The sequence below is a fragment of the Hyperolius riggenbachi genome, chromosome 7, assembly GCF_040937935.1.
Source record: "Hyperolius riggenbachi isolate aHypRig1 chromosome 7, aHypRig1.pri, whole genome shotgun sequence".
NCBI classification, from domain to species: Eukaryota; Metazoa; Chordata; class Amphibia; order Anura; family Hyperoliidae; genus Hyperolius; species Hyperolius riggenbachi.
The window spans coordinates 156,682,251-156,704,076 of NC_090652.1; the positions used below are offsets into that span (position 1 = coordinate 156,682,251).

At 43.5% G+C, this 21,826-nt stretch overlaps 1 protein-coding gene across 1 annotated transcript in view; it reads left to right on the forward strand.

The window, feature by feature from the left end:
* LOC137524666 (uromodulin-like) overlaps positions 1–21,826 on the forward strand; it is a 150,850-nt gene that overhangs the window by 92,809 nt on the left and 36,215 nt on the right. Inside the window, exons 7-12 of the mRNA XM_068244794.1 lie at positions 2,257–2,394; positions 4,009–4,026; positions 9,204–9,221; positions 11,160–11,972; positions 12,386–12,490; positions 16,188–16,396. Coding sequence (XP_068100895.1) covers positions 2,257–2,394; positions 4,009–4,026; positions 9,204–9,221; positions 11,160–11,972; positions 12,386–12,490; positions 16,188–16,396 — 1,301 coding nt within the window. The remainder of the gene's footprint in view (positions 1–2,256; positions 2,395–4,008; positions 4,027–9,203; positions 9,222–11,159; positions 11,973–12,385; positions 12,491–16,187; positions 16,397–21,826) is intronic.

The following is a 21,826-nucleotide window of genomic DNA, read 5'->3' on the forward strand; positions in this document are numbered from 1 at the left end:
TCCAACCTGAAAGATTTTGAGCTTATTGCTCAAGATTAATGGGCAAAAATAGCTGTGGAGACATGCAAAAAGCTGGTCTAGAATTATAGGAAGCGTTTGATTGCTGTAATGGCCAATAAAGACATTTGATTATTAAGAAGGGTATGAATAATTTTGGACTGGACACTTTTTGCTCAAATGTAAATAAAAGCTGAGAAATGTTTTTTTTTTCACAAAAATGCTTCTAGTACTTGCTCTTGTTCTTATTTTCTTTTGGGAGACACCTATGAATAATTATGGGCAGCACTGTATATTTCTATTGCATGTTTTATTTTCACGTTCCAAACATTTTTAGCCATAAGATACTGCCTTGATAACTTAACCCTTTTGGTACCACCATTGGTGAAATCTAGGTCCTGTTTGTGCCTGTCAGTCTCTAACAGTTGCTCTGCCGCCATTGCACACCGCTCACTCAGATGCCTGATGTCAACTCAGCTCCATACGCCGGTCATAAGCCAATTTTTTTTTTTTTTACACAAAACATATTTAGTAGGAGAAAAATTATTTTCATGAGCTGTTAAATAAAATCTTAGTATTTTGAGGAGTTATTAAATTACACCCGAACCAAATAAAAACAGTTGACTTTTACTTACCTGGGGATTCTTCCAGCCCCCTGTAGTCCTTGAGGTCCCTCAGAGTCTTCTAAGTACCCTCCATTTTGCCGCTGTCATCTCTCATAGAAAACTTTAGCTGGGTTAAAGCTATGGTTCATGCACATTCCCCTCTGCACACCTCTTTGATCACGCTCCAGTTGCTGGGATCATTCTGAGCATCTGCAATTACATTTCTTTTACAAACCACTCATGCACAGAATGTTCCTGGCCATGGAAGTGCAATCGAGGAGGTGCGTGGATGGGACCACGTCGCATCCCAGCTGGGTCAGGACCTCCGGGATGACAGTGCCACAACGGAGGCAATTATACAACAAGAAGCAGGCACGGGCACCCTCCGTCATTCAGCTTTTAATTGTGCAATTTATTCGTGCAATATATGACAACATGTTGACATCACCTGATATTCATGGCGATAGCTGTGCGGGGTGGAGGTGGGTGTTCAGGGCTGCAAATGGATCGGCCATTTGCAGCCCTGAACACCCACCTCCACCTCGCACAGCTATTGCCATGAATATCAGGTGATGTCAACATGTTGTCATATATTGCACGAATAAATTGCACAATTGAAAGCTGAATGACGGAGGGTGCCCGTGCCTGCTTCTTGTTGTATAATATCCATGGTACACTTCCTCCTTACTCTTTATGCGGAGCACACGTCAGTGGCTATTAGTGATAGGTACGTGCAAGAGACTCCCTGTGCGGGATGCTTTTGACATCCTCCATTTTCTCCCACGGATCCTCATGAATATATAGGAGTGCCACACTCACTTTTCTTCTGATACCAGTTCCCACAACGGAGGCAACCCAGAAGACACTAAGGGACCGCTAAGAGCCCGTTTCCACTAGCGCAGAAACCGGGCCAAATACGCAGAGTTTCCCCGCAGGCAAATCGCGCGGAGAAACAATGGTGCCACCAGCCGAATCGCTTACCTTAGTGATTCGGCCGACATTGCCATCATTTTCTATGCGGGAGGCTGCAAATCCCATAGCCGTGCATGGCACGGCTTATGGGATGCGTCATCGTTCCCGCAGACCAGGAGGTGCTGCTGCGCGTCTTACAGCCATGCACGGCACTAGTGGAAACGGGCAATGAGACTATGGAGGGCTGGAAGAAGCTAATGTAAGCAAAATCATTGATCTTGTTAAACAGGATTGCAATAAAACAGTGAAGAAAAGTCGCATTGTGCATTAAATGTGCAATGCATATAGTGAAGCAGACAGTTTATGAAAATGATTAATTAACTGTACTTCACCACAACTATACATGCACACGTTGTGTGCACAGCATGCCTCACGTTATATGATATCCAAGGGATCCATTGCACAGCACTGCTAATGCGCCACTGTGATTGTACCATTACAATGTAATTGCATTTCATTAGCAATAAAATTATATTGTCCAACACAATGCAATGTCCCAATGTGAACATAGTTTTGAACTTATTTCTTAAAACCTCTTTATTTAACGACAGGCTTCTAGCCCTAAATGTAAGATCCTTTTGCATCACCCATGAACTTTATTGAAATCTTTTACTTACAGGAAAAGGATATTCAGAGCAAAAATAAATACCTTCTCTCATTACAATTTTTTTTTTTGATCTAGGTGAAATTGCAGTTACTAATTGTATCATATCAGAAATCTGGGGTTTATTGTTGTCTGTGGACAGTCCCGTATTTGGAACTTGGAGCATCAGCGTCTATGCAGGAAATTATTATTCATTACGTGTATTGGGATTTAAAGGTACAGTATGCATAACAATCAGATGCTGAAAAGTGGAAACCATGAAAGATTAGCACAGATGAAACAGAAGGGGAGTGAGATGAGGAACAGACAGAAAGAGGAGCTGGAAAAGAAAGCCATACTAGCAACACTGATAAAGATAAAAAGGGAAAAGAGAGAGAGCTGGACAAATGAAAAGAAAAAAAAATAGCAAAGAGTGAAACTCATCAAACATGGCATACTACGGTATTTGTTTCAGGCAAACATGAAATTATATTTCACAAAACAAAATTTCCACTGCGCTCAAACTTGAACCTCCACAAGGTCTGTAGTTAGTCACTTTTGAGTGCTGCTCCTGGATTACTCTGGGACCACAGTAAATGGCTGGTAGGCAGAAAAAAGGTAGGGAAGAAAAGGCGAAGGCGTTGAACGCCGAAACGCGTAATGACGCAATAGGCGCAGGCAGCTGCTGAGATTCCGCCGTGTTCCTCCTCCCGCTGGCGCTACCGGAACTCCGGATTCCAATCACTGCTGGCCACAGTATTGAGGCGACCAGACTCGGTTTTCCATCTGCAGGAAGCGGTGATGAAACACTTGTTGTGTGATATGCGATGTTATTTACATTGTGAGTTTATTTTTACATTTTGCGTATGAAGCTACATTAAAATAGTTAATGCACTAGAGAGCGCTCTTTTCTTCCCTATATGAAATTATATTTAAAGGCCTAAATGGAAAACACCCTGAAGAATTTATTAAAATCTCTCTGAAGTCACCTTACTTTCATCCCTGAACTCCTGAACTCAGCCTCATTTTGCCAGGAACACAAAATGAAAATCAGCACTCAGCCTGACTCCTACAGGAAGTTTGGTTGTGCCCCAGTAGCTGAACATAGCTCAGTAATGCAGCATCATTTGGCTTCCAGGACACAGCCAAAATGAATACCTACAGTTCAGTAGGATTCTGATCTGGGGCATAGCTAGAAATCAAGGGGTCCATATCAAATGTTGTTTGCCCCCCCCCCCCGAAACCCCCCAAAACTAAAGTATCATTGTGCCCAAGGTAGCCCCACAGAATAAAGTAGAAAGAGGTACCCCAGTTTAAGTAACCAGATTTGCCCACCAGCATAAAGTACTGTAGCCTTCTAGTATGGGTACCAAGAAAAAATCCCAATATAGGTAGATAGATTAGCGCTCCCCCCCATATATAAGTAGCTAGATTAGCCTGCCAAAGATAAAGAGCCAGATTACCCCCTCCCAGGTAGCCAATTAGCCCCCCCCCCCCTTAAATATAGGTAGCCAGATTAGCCCCCCAAATAGAAGTAGCTGGATTAGTCCCCTAAATATAGGTAGTCAGATTAACACCCCTCCCCCTTCCCCCCATGTATAGGAAGCAAGATTATCTCCTCCCCAAATATAAGTAGCCACAAGACAGATTAGCCTTCATGTAAAGAAATGTAATCTGATCGAGACAATTTAAAGATGCATATAATTTGTACTAACTCTACATGCAAGTCAAAAATAATTTGCATCTCACTGACCATCTCTGCAAGATAATATTATTTGTGTGGTGTATGTATAATTGTTGGTGTCATGCCCTAGTACAAATAATGACCTATTTTCTTTTTTTTTCTAATAGATAACAATTCATCATCCAGTAAGTAATTTCCCTTAACATCTACTTCTCAGGAAAAAGTTGAATGTGAATTCAAAATAGAATTACACTTAAACTATCAAAGTTAAAATTCTAAATGCTAACACATATTTCCAGTAATTACTAGCAAATAGCAATACAAAATCTTTTTTCATCTTTTCATATTTATGTGAAGAAAATATGACATGTACAGAGAACCGTTTTAACTGTGGGCATTACTATTGTGTCCAGAACATCCACCCAGAAATAATCTTCACTGGCTGTAATCCTGTGACTGTAATGTCTTCAGAATGACAGAAAGCAGAGATATAGCATCAATATACTGTGTAAATAACTGATCAGCTGCACCCTGTTCCTGTGTCTCTGTCTGCTTCACAGTTCTGAAAGTAAACAGAGATTACAGCCAGGAAGAACTCATTCTGAATGAAGGGTGTAATCATCCAATTACAGGAATAAAGTAATTCTAGGTACATCCCATGCAAATTTCTGACAGATTTCAGAATCAGAATAATTTATTTTGCCAAGTACAAGGGGGGATGTACCCGGAATTGGTTTTCGCTCATACAGGTTCTGGAAGGAGGTGGGAATAATGTCTGAAAGCCGAGAGCCGAGGCTGCCATGCTATGGTGCCACCAGTCACACTTGGCAATCATCTATCATCCCTAAGGAGACATTGAGGGGGTTGGGACAGAGGGAGGACAAGATTAAGCAGTGATGATCCAGTTCTTCATGAAAGAAACCTGAAGTGATGGCTGACGCTGCTGAGGACCTTGATTGCTGGCATCTGGCAGTGCTGGCCAAGGTGTTGCAGTTAAAAAGGTTCAGTAGTATCCATTTCTGTGGTGGGTCCCGGCTCCTGGGTAGCATTCAGCAGGGCTGATCATGATAATCTGGCTGCCACAGAAGCGTCCAACATGTCAAATTGGATTTACGATCGATTTTCCATAGAAGTGAATGGAAAATCGATATGAAAATAGACCGAAAATCAGATCGGACATGTTGATCTGACAGTAAATCTGTCAAAAAATTGCATCGTGTGTACCTAGAATAAGACTCCTTCTCTTTAGATCCTTTCTTTGTACCTGAAAAATCTCTCAGCTGTTCTCATATCATCTGTGAGGAAGCAATATGTGTGGGCAGGGCAGAAACAAACAGTAAATCATTCCTCTTTGAATAGTGACAGGGAAGTGACACCTATCCATATGGTAAATTCCTGCCTTTGACAGTGACTTAAAAGCTTTCTATTGTTACTGGCTAAAAGCTCTATAGGTATGTGGGGTTTACAGAATGACATTTTCTTTGATAGTTGTCCTTTAAGAAATTGGTTTCATATTGTATTGTAATGCATCAAAATAAGATCAATGTTCATAGAGGCCTAAATAGATCCTGAGACAAGGGGGGGGGGGGGGGGATAATTCATACTTACCTGGGGCTTCACCCAGCCTCATGAACACCATTGCTTTCCTTGCCGTCCTCCCGGGTGCCTCAGTTCACCTGCTATTGGCCAGGTAATCCACCTTCAGTCACGTCAGTCAGACTCTTCTGCGCATGCCTGGCCTGGCCACGTGCACCTGCTGCATTCCCGTTGCCGATAGCATTCTGCACCTGCAGCAGGTACACGTGCATTCACAGAAGAGTCCGACTGATACAACTGAAGGTGGAATACCGGGGCTGATAGCAGGTGAACGGATTGTCTCAGGTTAGCTTTAAAAGATACAAAAGCCCATTTCCAGGGGTACATCTAAATTTCACCTGCTTGCATAATAAGCAGAGTGTCTAAATTAGGGATGCCCATCTCAAATCGCGAGCTACTTTGAAACTTACCGAGCCCCAGAGATCTGCCAACATTTATAATTGTAAACTTTGCATATCTCAGCCCCCAGTATAGGTAGCCAGGCATATATTTGGCCAGTATAGGTAGCCAGGGATATGTGGCCAGTACAGGTAGCCAGGGATATGTGGCCAGTATAGGTAGCCAGGAATATGTGGCCAGTACAGGTAGCCAGGGATATGTGGCCAGTACAGGTAGCCAGGGATATGTGGCCAGTACAGGTAGCCAGGGATATGTGGCCAGTACAGGTAGCCAGGGATATGTGGCCAGTACAGGTAGCCAGGGATATGTGGCCAGTACAGGTAGCCAGGGATATGTGGCCGATACAGGTAGCCAGGGATATGTGGCCAGTATAGGTAGCTAGGCATATGTGGCCAGTACAGGTAGCCAGGGATATGTGGCCAGTGCAGGTAGCCAAGCATATGTGGCTAGTATAGAAAGCCAGGCATATGTGGCCAGTATAGATAGCCAGGTATAGTTAGCCAGACATATGTGAGCTAGTATAGGTAGCCAGGAATTGCCCCCCTCCACCGGCCTCCCCCGTCCTCTGCAGCCGCCGCTCTCCTCCACACACTGAGATCCCTCTGTCTGGGGCTGCATGCCGGGCTCAACGACTGAACATCACGTATATGCTCTGCCACTGCTTTCCTCTCCACTGCTGGTAGCTGCTGATTTGAGGTCTCCAAGCCCGGCACGCAGCAACAGCGAGAAGGATCTCAGACCCAGAATGTGGAAGAGAGAGGCTGAGCGGCCAAGTAATCGCCGATCACTTGCCGCTGGTCTCCTCCTCTGCATAGCTACTTATACACACTCTACTTCCTGTTTAGCAGGAAGTAGAATGTGCATAAGCGGCTATGCAGAGGAGGAGACTCTACTTCCTGTTTAGCAGGAAGTAGAGTGTGTATAAGCGGCTATGCAGAGGAGGAGACCAGTGGCAAGTGATCAGCGATTGGAACGCAGGGAGGTAAGTTGCTGTATATAGTGCTTCCTGCTGTGCTAACTCTGCAGCGGAGTGGGGAGCACGGAGGGCAGCCCCAGAGAGAAGTAGGGCCGCCCTCCACATGGCTGACGCCACCCTCCACTATGGGGGTAGGACACTTACTTATCTAGCCTATACTGGGCCGCAATTTTTACAACATCCCCCCTACCCCTGGGTGAATTTTAGCCTAGAAACTACCCTGAAGACAATGCTAGACCTCATGTGGCTGGAGTGTGTCAGCAGTTCTTGCAAGATGAAGGCTATGGACTGGCCTGCCCGTTTCCCAGACCTGAATCCAATTCTGGGGCATCAGGAGTTGGTGGATGCTTTAGTCCAGGTCTGGGAGGAGATACTACAGGAGACCATCCAGTCATACAGGCACGTGGAGGTCACACACTACTGAGCCTCATTTAGTCTTGTTTTAAGGACATTACATCAGAATTGGATCAGCCTGTAGTGTTTTTCCCACTTTAATTTTGAATGTGACTCCAAATCCAGACCTCCATGGGTTGATAAGTTTGATTTCCATTGATAATTTTTGTGTTATTTTTTGTCAGCACATTCAACTATGTAAAGAACAAAGTATTTAATAAGAATATGTCATTCTTTCAGATCTATTATGTCTTAACTTTGTGTTCTCTTTATTTTTTTGAGCAGTGTATCTATTCTAAGGTTCTTGCATTGTGAGATATTGGGGTTGATGCACAAAACTTTTCTCTTGAATCATTTCACCTTAATTATTTGTTCTCTCCACTACAAGGTGAACTAATTCAGGAAATAAACAGATAAGGGGCCATATTCACATAACTGGGACAAAATTGACATGCGCTATACATAAAAAGCATTGGATAAATGGCACAGCCCCTGCTATGTACACAGTGTTTGTGAGGCTAATATAATGCACATTTTGCAAATGCAATAAAATGTAATACAAGTTTTGCTATTTGTGCAATGCATGCTTCGTAACTGGCAAGTACCAGCAAAATTGTTTTGTGCTACTTATGCATGCCATCTTTACTGTAGTTTCATAAATGCGGTGGCCCAACAAGCAGGGATGGTTGGAAATCCGATTTCCGCCAATGCTAAATACTGATTCCACGGATTTCCAATTTCTTCTGATTGAGTTCGGATTTCCGCCAATGCTAAATACTGATTCCACAAATTTCCAATTTCTTCTGATTGAGTTCCGATTTCCAAGTAGCCTTTTTTGGTCATTTATTTGCATTTTCTGATGGGCCAAAAAGTTTCCAGTTGGTGCTGCATTCTCTGATTGGTCCAATGCTTCTGAGTTTTGTGATTGGTCTAAAATTACTGAGTTTCTGTAATGCAGCATTTCCCCAAAAATCTGATTTTCGAATTATGTCCAAGTTCTGAGTTCTGTGATTGGTCTGACATTACTAAGTTGTGGTAATCAGGGATGAGCAGAAACTACGCCAGTGCGAATTTACGCATCGTAGTTCGCATCTACGCATCGTAGTTAGTAGGTGAAGTTTCAAAACTACGCTTACGCGTACGCCCACTATGCATAGTTAACATGTGTATTGCGTAGTGAACTAAGAATGCGTTACTCGCGTCTAATGTTCCGCGTGCAATTGTATGCTTACAAATTACGCATTGGAAAGAGGAATGTACGCATAGAGTTCCCGGTACAAGCAATTACAGAGGAATTAATACGTAACATTTTCTGCATGCGGGCATACGCATCCGTATACATTGAGCTTTGCACTTAATTGCGTATTTTTATGCGTAGTCTACGAAATGCATACAAAGCGAATATTTGATTTCAAAGCCGTAGTTTGGCGAAGCGTAATTGCGTAAAACTATTTCCAGTGTAGCGAAGTTGGCTGACTACGACCATCCGTGGTGGTAATGTGGTATTTCTGTCAAAATCCGATTTCCGCTTTTTGAGTTAAGCTTAGAAATATGGATTTCCGATCAGAAATACGGAGATTTCAATTTTGCAAAATCCGAATGAGCACCCCTGCCAGCAAGAGATAATTCATGAGATATAAAGAAAAGAAGATCAATTAATCACAAAAACAGATAAGCAAGACGTTTTAATAAACAGATAAGGAGAGATAAATCATGAGTTAACATTTGTGACTCCACTTGATTTTGTGACGCTCCTGTGTTTACATAGAAATTTTAAATTCCTATAGAAGAAAACTGTTTAATAACAAAATATTTCATATTTATTTATATTATTTTGGGTAGAGAGGTTATTAGGTTGACACTGCAGCAAGGAAGTGTTTAAACAGTTGACTGCAGTGCCTGTCTCCTCTCCTCTCTCTCCTTCTCCTGAGCAGTTTATTTATATTATGTTCTTAAGATTTATGTGATTTTAACTACCCTTCTCTTTGTCTTTGACAGGCAACATATCAAGTACTGGTAAGTATATTTTAAACCGTATGAAAATTTATTTTATCTTACTAAATGGCCATTTTTGTTATGTATAAGTACAACTACATATATTTAATTTTCAAACTGTGGGGTCACAGGTGAATCCATTTATATTTATGATTTTATAGAAACCTTATATTGCCTGTGATTCCTCAGAAAGTGCAATTTTGTGCATTTTTCAGAAACAAACCAATGGTACTGGCTGATATGCATTGCTGAAAAATGAACACAAGCGCATTAGTCTTCTTTTTCATAAAGATAGAAAATATTCACCAGAAAAAAAGCTTAAATTTCATTAGCAAGCAACGTACTCAGCTGATGATGAACCTACAGTCCTGCTTGTGAGCACTTTGGCAGTCAGTGCCTCAGACTCCGCTTTGTTAGCCGGCCCGCTCATGAGGCGGGGTGAAACTTTTGCCTCAGGCGGCAAAATTCCAGGGGCGGCACCCACCCGTCCGTGGGTGCGGGGAGCCGGCCGCCGAGCTGGAGGGGTAGCTGGCAGGACGGGGGTATTGGGCCTAGCGGCGGGGAGGGGGGTCGGACCCCCCCTCCCTCGCCTGGGTCCCCCGTGCTCCGCTCCCCTCCAGCCTTAAATACAAGCAGCCGCTATGTGTAAGAGGCACGGGCGGGGAGGACTCACCTCTTCCTCGTTCCAAGCGTGCGTTCCACTGACGTCACTTCCTGCAACGCTGCAGGAAGTGACGTCAGTGGAGCGCACGCTGGGAAGAGGTGAGTGTCCTCCCCGCCCGTTCCTCTTACACATAGCGGCTGCTTGTATTTAAGGCTGGAGGGTAGCGCAGTTCGGGGGACCCAGGCGAGGGAGGGGGGGGGTACGACCCCCTCCCCGCCGCTAGGCCCAATACCCCCGTCCTGCCAGCTACCCCTCCAGCTCGGCGGCACCCCAGATGGGTGGGGGGGGGTGGCGGCGGAATTTTTTTTTTTGCCTCAGGCGACAAATAGTCTAGGGCCGGCCCTGCGACATATCAGTTTTGGCTGGAAAATGTTTATAGCTATTTTTATTCATCTCTGAGGGCTTACTATTTTTACTGTTGGCAACTGTACCAACATTTACTCCAGGCCAGGTTTATGCTTTTTTCATCTCTAAGCCAACTTTTATGTGACTGACTTTCCTGTGCATCAGCCTCCTGCCATTCCATGTGCAGCCCCCTCTTCCATATGTCACTTAAAGATCCTGTATGCTGGATCATTCAGCAGTTAGCATCCTTGGCAAACCAAGGCTTTACCTCCCTGGTGTTATGATTATTTCTGGATTTTAGCTTTTGAAAGCAGTGCAATCTTTTGTTTTCACAAGCTTTTAGACCCTAAAAATCATACCGCTAGATAGATCTGTGGCAGCCCTGCACATTACACTCCTCCCATGGATCCAGCTGGGGGCTACCGCTCTGAGCTGCAGATTTCTGGCCCAAGCCTGACTCGCGATTACCACTAAGAAGGTTAGAGTACACTTGAAGCGAACAGAAAAAAATATAAAGTTAAATACTTACCTCAGTTGAATAGTCCAGGTGCTTCCAGTATCCTAGTCGAGCCCATCGCTCTAGCGCTGGGTCCTTCATTACAACTCACTGGAGACTGGACACTGAACTAACAAAAGATCCACAAATCCTTTGGTAAGTATCTAATGTTTTATTTGTAATAACTTCAAGTGTATTTTAAGATTAAATCCTCATTTTCCCTAGATAATAATAATCTTGATTGTGCAAGAGTGTTTTATCATCTTTAGAACTTCCTCTCTTGCATTGTTATAAAAAAACAAAACAAAAAAAACAAATGAAATCAGTTACCTTTGTTCTCACATTTCTGAGTATATGATTAACTTGGCTACCTGTTTACTGATTTTCTTTTATATTCTTTTTTCCAAAGCTTTAACAGTGCAATAAAACCTATTATGATTTTTTTTTCCCAAAGTCTGCTCAGGCTGTGGCATCAATGCTTCTTGTAAAAAGAACCTACGTTCATACACCTGTGTCTGTAATGATGGCTTTAGTGGAGATGGATATTACTGTTATGATATAGATGAATGTAATTACTATTACTCCGGGATGAATCCTTGCAATAATGGCTATTGTATCAACACCTATGGCTCCTACAACTGTGTTTGCTCTAATGGCTACAAAATGGAGAACAAAACTTGTGTTGACATTGATGAGTGCTCCAGCTCAAGCCTAAACAGCTGCCATCCTTTAGCCACATGTGCCAACCATGATGGATACTACTACTGCTACTGTCCTCCTGGATATTTTGGAGATGGATATCACTGTGAAGTGGATGAATGCACAAAAGGTGTATGTGGATTTGCCAGAGAATGCATAAAATCAAATGGATCTCATTTGTGTCTTGACCCATGTTACAATTATACAACCCTTAATGATCCTACCCGAAGCACCAACTATTATGATTATTATTCTTACTATTACTATTACTACTCCTATGGTCGAAGTGACAGTTCACTGTATGGGTGGTACCGTTTCACAGGAAGTGGAGGAAATCGTATGCCAGAATTTTGTCCCTCTCCAGGTTATTGCTATGCCAGGTCCCCTATTTGGTTAAGTGGACAGCACCCAGATGTTTCAGATGGGATTGTAAATAGTACTGGGTGTACAAATGAATATGGCTCCTGCTGCTACTCGACAACATATATAAAGATTAAAGCCTGTCGTGGTGGATATCATGTCTATAAATTTAGTGGGACACCATTCTACTATTCTGGGTATTGCACAGGTAAGTACAAAGAACATTTAACCATGTTTATTGATGTTCACTCTTGCTGAAATACAGTATTTGCTAAATATCAGAATTAAAGGGGGATCCCACATCCTCCACTACACAACCAACCACTATTCCCTCCCCTCCCAATAATACATAATAAGTGCTGCAATCCTAACCTCCTTGTGAGCAGTTTAGCACATCACCCTCACTTTTTACGCCTGGTGATAATAGTAGAACACCCCCGCCCCCCTTGCCCGTAAAATAGGTCATTGAGGAGTGCACATAGCCTTTTCTAATTTCAGGTTCTGTGGTTTGAGGTGAGTGTTTTTTAATAAATATACAAAAAAGAGGAGAGCTGCTCTCTTTTGTGGACATTTACTAGTGCTATAAAAATGTATAATCATAACTATACAATTACATTTCAGATCCAGCCACAGCAGCAGATAACTGTATGTGTGCCGAAGATGAAGAATGTAAATTTGTTGGTGGACGCTATGGCTGCTACTGTAGGAAAATATCTAATGGTTCAGGTATAGTATATATGAAGAAGGTCTAGTGCAATTCGAATTGATTAAAACTAATTTCATGTGAGTTTCCCAGTCTCCATCATCACACACAAGTTACTAGCTAGTCCAATTTTGAAATTATTGCTACTGATTTCTGGCAAATTCTAACTCGCCTGGCACATTTAACAGATCACCTTGAGAGTCAGCATGCAGAGAATTACTGCTTGTATAATACACAACGTTAGAATGTAGATCTTAAAGTGGACCCAAATTAAAAATACAAGATTTCAGAAATAAAATCTATTTTCTAACTTATAATAATAAATAGCAGCCTTTTTTCAGCTGCATGATGACAAATATAAACTATTTTATTTTATTTTACTATTTTACATTTATTGGTGGAACCCCTCCCTTTCTTTCATATTGCCGGGACAGAATCCAGCAGAGTAGTGGAGGAGATAAAAACAAAACACAGGCTGCTACTGATGATGTCACAGAGGAAGTGATCGCAGCTTGTGTGAGATTTCACATAGACGACGCCCCTGAGGGTAGCTGATGACAAACACACCCATGATCTAAAACCTCCTACTAAGTTCGGAAGTAATGGCTGCCACCTGTATAACCCTAGTTATGAAAAGAGAAGGGTGAAAAGCATGCACTGAAATGCTCATAGGCTCAAAGGAGTGATTATTTATCTTTGTATGTGTCAGAGTGGTGCAACTAAATATTTTGAATTAAAAAAATGTTTGGTTTGAGTCTGCTTTAAAGAACAATTTTTCCTTAAAGCGGATCTGTAACATCAAAAACATCCCCTGGCTACAGCGGGGGCGCTGTGGCTGCTTTCGGCTCCGAACTACACGGAAATACCCGATCTCAGTCGGGTCCGCTCTACTGCGCAGGCGCCGGAAACTTGCGCCTGCGCAGTAGAGCAGACCCGACGGCGATCGGGTATTTCCGCCTACTTCGGAGCCGACAGCGGTCAGAGCGCCTGTGCAGGAGCCGGGAAGGTAAATATTGACGTCATGTTTCACGGAGGGCTGCAGCGAGACCCCTGAGGGATGGAGGATGGCGTGGGAAGCCTCATTAGGATCCGGAGGCTTCCCCCACCCGAGGTGAGTACCCCCCAGGGGATGTTTTGATGTTACAGATCCTCTTTAAGGAAAAATTGTTCCAAACTGCTTTGGAAGGTAATATATGAATCATAAAACAACTGTATTGATTTAAGTAGAGTTATTTAATTACAGCAAATGTGAGAAAGGGGTTATTTCATTTATCTAGTATGGAATGCTATATCATATTCATGTTTCATATCTGTGCGTAAGTATGCATAGTTCATGATCTTGCTGGTATACAATTGGTAAGACCGGTTCAGGGGAAATTACATGCATATTTATGATTATGTCTAAAAATTGTCTCCATGCTGTGGGCTAAAAGGTCTCCACTTATTTTGGGTGGGGGCTATCGACTCCTTCATGGCCTGAACCTATAACAACAATCGCTCAAGGCTTGTACATTGCCTTTTAATTTAACATCATAGTCAAGCGGATCTACCACAGTCACAGGATGACATCTTACCACTGGACTCTTAATTTCCAAATAGGACTTTTACTTCCAACTTGAATTGTTTTTGACATTTTTCTATATTTTAATGCACTATTTTTACTTCCTAAATAAATAGTATAAACTCATTAAAAAAAGCTATTATCGTACTTTGAGTACAGAGAGAGCTGATATTCAACTCTGGGCTGGAACCCACTAGAGTGATTTTTTTTGAGCCTTTAGGGAGCACTTTAAATCCCAAGCGCTTTACCTAAATGCTCTGTCAATGTAAATAAGTGTAACAAATTCCACAAAAGCGATTGCTATTAGCAAAATGGACATGCAGAATTTTGGGAGCGTTTGCTCTTCAATGTAAAGTATATAAGCGCTGGCAAATAGCTCATAAATAGCTACACATAGCGATTTGAGTGTGATTTTGAATTACTGCAAAGCAAACTGTAAAACAAATTATGATACATTGAAAGGACCAATCAGAATTAAAATCGCTAACTGCAAATCACTACATAATCGCTGGCAAAAAGCTTATACTTTTTAAAATCGCTTCCAAAACAGCTGTAAAAAGGCTCATAAAATCGCTTACAAAATGCTAATTAAAAATGTTAGCAATTGCGCTAGTGATTTGCAATTTGTAGTGGGTTCCAGGCCTCTGAGAACATTATAGTAGATAGAGAGGGAGATTGTGTTCTGCATAGAGCATAGGTTGTTGGTATTCCTTTTTCCTTTCAGGTATTTTGGTTTAGTATAATCTTTTAGCTTTAGCTAAAGATGTCGCGAACATAGAATTTTGTGTTTGCCAACGGCTAATGCAAACTTCGAAAAACTATTTGCAAACAGGTGAATCTGGCGAACTGCCATAGACTTAAATGGGCAGGCAAATTTTAAAACCTACAAAGACTGTTTCTGGCCACAAAATTGATGAAAACGTTGTTTTAAAGGGTCTAACACTATAATAGGGGCATGCCAGACAGGCATCCATGCCAAAAGTCTCACCAAACAATTACGGAGTTGAGACAAAGTCGGGTTTTATTCCCTAAAGGGCAGGAATCACATTATGCACAACTCTAGGTGTCAGTGGGCTGTGGAGTGTCTCAAACAGAGAAATGCAATAGTACTATCAGAATACAGTAAAATAATAATGCACTGGAGTGGTTCTGTGCGTATAACTTAATTAGGCAACAGCAGTAGTGTGCACACAGCTCTGGGTTTCAGTGGGCAGTGGAGTGTCACACATAGTGATGAGCGTAATGACCAACTTATGATTAAGTGAAATTTAGTGTAATTCGCGAAATTACCACTCACCGATGCTCTGGCCCCGCCTCCGGTTCACTTCTGGAATTTCAGACTTTAACGTCTGAAAACCACTGCGCCTGCGTTGCCGTGTCCTCGGTCCTGCTGATGTCATCAAGAGCGCACAGCGCAGGCCCAGTATGGTCTGTGTCTGCGCAGTACACTCCTGGTGACATCAGCGGGAGCGAGGACACGGGCGTGCAGACGCAGTGGTTTTCTGACTTTAAAGTCAGAAATTCCAGAAGTGAACTGGAGGCGGGGCCGGAGCATCGGTGAGTGGCTGCGCCAACACAGGATGTCTGCAGGGGACCATTAGAAGCCCTGAGTAAGTTCAGCTCAGTATCCCTTTAAGCCAGTCAGCAGACTCAGGAATACACTGTAGTATCCGAGTCTTGTGATTGTTCTAAAATTACTGCGGTAAATTAATCTGATTTTCGCTGAAAACTTCTGCATTCTCTGATTGTCCCAATGGCTCCGAGTTTTCTGATAGGGCTAAAATTACTGAGTTGCAGTGAATCGGATTTCCTCAGAAATACAAATTCCGTTTTCTGAGTCTAATTCGGAAATGCTGATTTCTGAAGGGAAATGCTGAAATTGACATTCCCGAATCTGAATGAGTATTCCTATAGCAAAAGGCAGATCTACATAAAATGAGTCTGATTAAGGTATATTTTACATGCAACATCTAAATTATAGAATTACTTACTTTAAAGTGCAGATTGCTTTCCTAGTATTCTTGTGTGGCAAGGTGTTCTTTAAATGAATGCCTTTGTAATAAAAGTGTCTCACATTTTTAAAAGGTATGAAATATCTACAGTACTCATGTTATCTGTACTCCTAATGAAACCATTAATCTTTTTTTTTTCACTTATAGCCCTGCAAGATTTGCGGCCCGAACTACATTGTGGCAATCAAGAAATAGAGGCATCATTCGAAAAGTGCCAGCTGCAAATGCTTAATCTAAACCCCAACAATATACACCTGAGGGATACCAGCTGCCGTGGTTTTCCTGCTTATAACACAACAAATACAATATCAGTGGTATCGGTCCTGAAAAATGGAGTGTGTGGAAATGTATTGGTGGTAAGTAGTTCCAGGACCTTTTTAAGTGAACCAGCAAAATCACAGAATTAGGCCTTGTTTACACTTAGGGTCTGTTTCCACTACATGCAGATTGAAAGCAGAATGGATGCAGAAAAACTCACTCCAATGAAGGCCTATGGGCATGTTTCCACTAAACGCGATTTTTCTGATGCAGATTTTCCCATAGGCATTCATTGGAGTCAGTTTTTCTGCATCCATTCTGCATCCATTCTGCATCCAATCTGTGTGTAGTGGAAACAGGCCCTAAATCAGTTGCTCTCAGTTATAACTGAAAGGACAACTGATTTTCAAAATGATGCCCATGTATCCTATGGCACAGTTCACACTTAACACATTTTAACTGAAATATTTTTCACAATGTACTGCTATCGAGAAGAAAAAAAATGCGTACTAACTGATTAAGTGTAATTGGGGCATAAGGTTTTTGTTTTTTTTGGTTTATTTTTCTCTATTGACAATTTGCTGTAATATATGTCAGTACCACAGAGGACAAAGCTAACAATGCTGAGTATTGGTTTCTATTCTCACCTTTTCATTCTTACCAATAATTCACCATACACATACAAGGGCCATAAAAAATTTTTCCCATCATTTTTTTCTATTCTCCTCCCTTCTCCCTCCCCCCCCCCCCTCCACCTCTAGAGATGGCTCGAACGGTTTGCCGGCGAACGGTTCCAGGCGAACTTCCGGTGGTTCGCGTTCTTCATGGAACGCAAACTTTTCCGGAAGTTCGGTTCGCCCCCATAGTGAACCATTAGGGTCAACTTTGACCCTCTACATCACAGTCAGCAGGCACATTGTAGCCAATCAGGCTACACTCTCTCCTGGAGCCACTCCCCTCCTTATATAAGGCAGGCTCTGCTGGCCATTACACTCACTCGTGTGCCTGCAATAGTGAGAGAAGGTAGCTTGTTCCTGGCTGATTCTTATTGCTAAAATAGCACCCCACAACAGCTCTTATGAGAGCTAATCTTGTTCTTGTGATCTATTTTTTTTTCTGTGTGTCCCACTGACACTTGTGTTGCATAGACAGCCTTGCTAATTTATACTGTGTGTGTGCCACTGCCAGCCAGGCCCAGCACATTCAGTGACTACCTGTGTGTGTGACAGCAGGTGCACATTGTAATACCCATCACTGCATATACCTAGTACCTGTTGTGTTTAGTGAACCCACCTCATCAGTGCATACACCTACCTTTTGTGTTGAGTGAACCCACCTCATCACAGCATATACCTAACTTTTGTGTTGAGTGAACCCACCTCATCACTGCATATACCTAACTTTTGTGTTGAGTGAACCCACCTCATCACTGCATATACCTATCTTTTGTTTTCAGTGCACCCACCTCATCACTGCATATACCTACCTATTGTGTTGAGTGAACCCACCTCATCACAGCATATACCTAGCAGTTGTGTTCAGTGAACCCACCTCATCACAGCATATACCTAGCTGTTGTGTTCAGTGAACCCACCCCATCACTGCATATACCTACCTTTTGTGTTGAGCGTACCCACCTCATAACAGCATATACCTACCTTTTGTGATAAGTGAACCCACCTCATCACTGCATATGCCTACCTTTTGTGCTGAATGAACCCACCTCATCACTGCATATACCTACCCTTTGTGTTGAGTGAACTAACCTCATCACTGCATATACCTACCTTTTGTGTTCAGTGAACCCACCTGATCACTGCATATACCTAGCTGTTGTGTTCAGTGAACCCACCTCATCACTGCATATACCTAGCTGTTGTGTTCAGTGAACTCACCTCATCACTGCATATACGTAGCTGTTGTGTTCAGTGAACCAACCTCATCACTGCATATACCTACCTTTTGTGTTGAGTGAACCAACCTCATCACAGCATAATTCCTAACGTCACAGGACCCCTAATGGCCGGAACGCAAATTGCCTTCCAATCGGCTTCAGCACACAGACTATGCAAGCTGTGGTTGCAGGCGGTGTGCAGAAACCGCTGGAATTTTGGCAGCAGACCGACTAGAAGGGAGCCTGTGAATTACGGTAATTACAAATTACACACTATTTCAGGTTATAACTGCCACCACCTCTGTTACCATGGTACAGAGGAGCCCACTGACTGGCTAAGTCTAGACCTGCAAATAAAAACGGTTAAACACACTCTATTCTGTCTAGCTAGTGAGATTAGTAGCTTCTCTTCAGAGACCCGGGTTCAGTTTCTGTGTGTGGCTGAATAATAGGGTAGCTGGACAAACAACTGACGATAGCGTCAGTTTATTGAAATGCAATATAAATAATTAATATATACAGAAAATTATTACAATAAACAATCATAGAAACATTAATAGCCAGTATGAAAAATAAAACGGGAGAAAATACTTAGTTCGTGGAAAGATGTCCTTTCTGGGAAAATCATAAGGTTCTTGGTTTCAGTTCAGTTCAGTTACGAGCAAAGTTCAGACAAGATGGCCGCCACTGTTCCTCAAAGTGGAAGCATGCTCCCATGAAGGTGAAATGTGGAGGAGTGAGGGAGGAGTCCCTCGCAAACACTTTTGACTGACCCCCATCTTTGGATGGAGTCTCAGGCTGGACAGGGGCGGTTAAGCTCCTGGGTGGGTTTCCCATGCCCACCAAATATGACATTTGTCATATCTCGGCTTACGCGTTCCGCACACGCATGACCATCACATATTCATATTCCTCAGAATATGCCAGTTCACATGATACCAAACTTGGGCATGTTTGCATGCCCGGTTACAAAACAGTGGCGTACCTCGAGTTCTGGTTATGTCAGTGACCCCAATTTAATATCAAAATACTCACAAGATCCGGAGAAACAGAATGAGATAACTTCCACATCTCTCCTATGAATGGTATTTCTAAAACATGCATAAAGATCATAACTCCATGCTTTCCTATTCTGGCTGAATGGTTCCGCCAAGTCTGCCTCCTGCTGGGATTAGCTTCCTTGGCTCTGAAAAGACTCTTGGTTTGTTAATTAACATCTGAGTGTGAGATCAGCTTGAACAAACTGAGTTTTACACCTCTGGCTTAATTAGCAAGTCACAGGGCCAGGTTTCCTGCCAGCGGGTAACGGGTAACTCATCACAGCATATACCTAGCTGTTGTGTTCAGTGAACCCACCTCATCACAGCATATACCTAGCTGTTGTGTTCAGTGAACCAACCTCATCACTGCATATACCTACCTTTTGTGTTCAGTAAACCCACCTCATCACTGCATATACCTACCTGTTGTGTTCAGTGCACCCACCTACCTACATGAGTGCATGCAGTGTGATATGCCACTCTGTGCATACCTGTTAACTGCACCTGTGTGACTGCACTTTGTATTAGTTAAGTCAGTGCATACTTTCACTTCATCCCCTCTGATATGGACAAAACTGACAAATTAGGTAGAGGAAGAGGTAGAGGCAGACCCATAAGAAGGCCACCCGGCACTGGCAGGTCTATGCAAGGTCGTGTTGATGTGATTTCGTGCGGCCCTGGCCCAAAGTACAGTTCTCAGAAGAAAGCATGTGCCATCAACTCCCAATATTGTCAGGACGTGGTTGACTATTTAACACAGAACACCTCATCTCCCACAGCCACCAGCGCTACTAGAAGCACCACATCTGCTGCATTTGACACTTCGCAGGAGTTATTTGGTGGTAAAATCACTGATTCCCAGCCACTACTGCAACAACAAGATGAAGGAGCTAAGCAAGTTACACCACCTCATATGTGTGAGTTAGGCGACACTATAGACGTAACGTGTGATGATGAGGATTAAGAAGTGCCTGCTGTTGGTGCAGTTTTGGAGGTGTCTGAGGCAAGCAAAGCTGGGCAGGATGATTCTAATGATGACGATGATACGGATCCCACGTATGTTCCCAATAGAGGAGATGAACAGGGGGACAGTTCAGAGGGGGAGTCAGAGAGGAATAGGAGGAGATGAGTTGCTAAAAGAAGCAGGGGGAGCTCGTCATCAGAAACAGCTGGTGGCAGTGTCCGGCGCCATGTATTGCCACCTATGGAAAGCCAGCCAACAGGCCCTTCAACGTCAGCTGCTGAGGCCACCATAGTGCCATCACCCCAGGGGGGCTCAGCAGTTTGGAAATTTTTAGTGTGTCTGCCTCAGAGCGGAGCAAAGCCATCTGTTCTCTCTGCCTCCAAAAATTGAGTCGTGGAAAGGCCAACACTCACGTAGGGAAAAGTGCCTTACGAAGGCACCTGGAGAAAAGGCACAAACTGCAATGGGAAGAGCACCTTAGCAAAAGCAGCACACAAAAGCCACCATCCTTCTCCTCTTCCTCCTTCAGGTGCAGCATCTTCAGCCGCTTTCTACCTTGCATCTTCACAGCCACCCTCCTCCACTCCGCCTCTCACCTTGAGCGGTTCCTGCTCCTCTGCCCACAGCAGCCAGGTGTCCGTGAAGGAAATCTTTGAGCGGAAGAAGCCAATTTTTGCCAGTCTACCCCCTTGCCCAGCATCTGACAGTTGGCATGGCGGAACTGTTAGCTTGCCAGCTGTTACCATACAAGCTGGTGGACTCAGAGGCCTTCCATAAATTTGTGGCCATTGGGACACCACAGTGGAAGATACCAGGCCGCAATTATTTCTCTAAAAAGGCGATACCCAAACTGCATCGTGAAGTGGAGAGGCAAGTGGTGTCATCTCTGGCACACAGCATTGGGTCAAGGGTCCACCTGACCACGGATTCCTGGTCTGCCAAGCATGGTCAGGGCCGCTACATTACTTACACAGCCCATTGGGTCAACCTGGTGACCGATGGCAAGCAGTAAGTACGTGGCTGTGCAGCGGACCAAATTGTGACACCTCCACGGCTTGCAGGCAGGCCTCCTGCCACCTCCTCTCCTCCTGCTACATCCTCTTCGCTGTCGTCATCCTCCTCCTCCTTGGCTGGTGCCGCGATCTCCTCTCCAGCTACACAGCCCCAGCTCCCCAGGGCCTATGCTGCATGCCAGGCATGACGGTGTCACGCCATCTTAGACATGCTTTGCCTCAAAGCGGAGAGTCACACTGGGGCAGCTCTCCTGGCTGCTCTTAACAAACAGGTGTATCAGTGGCTGACCCCGCACCAGCTGGAGATAGATCGGCAATGTGGTGTGTGACAACGGCAGTAATCTCCTTTCCGCTTTGAATTTGGGAAAGCTGACACATGTACCCTGCATGGCACATGTGCTGAATCTAGTCATTCAAAGATTTGTGTCAAAGTACCTAGGCTTAAAGGACATCCTGAAGCAGGCCAGGAAGTTGTGTGGGCATTTCAGGCGGTCTTACACGGCCATGGCACGCTTTGCATACATTCAGCGGAGAAACAACTTGCCATTGCCGGTGAGATGCTTGATATGTGATAGCCCAACTCGCTGGAATTTGACCCTGCTCATGTTCTCTCGCCT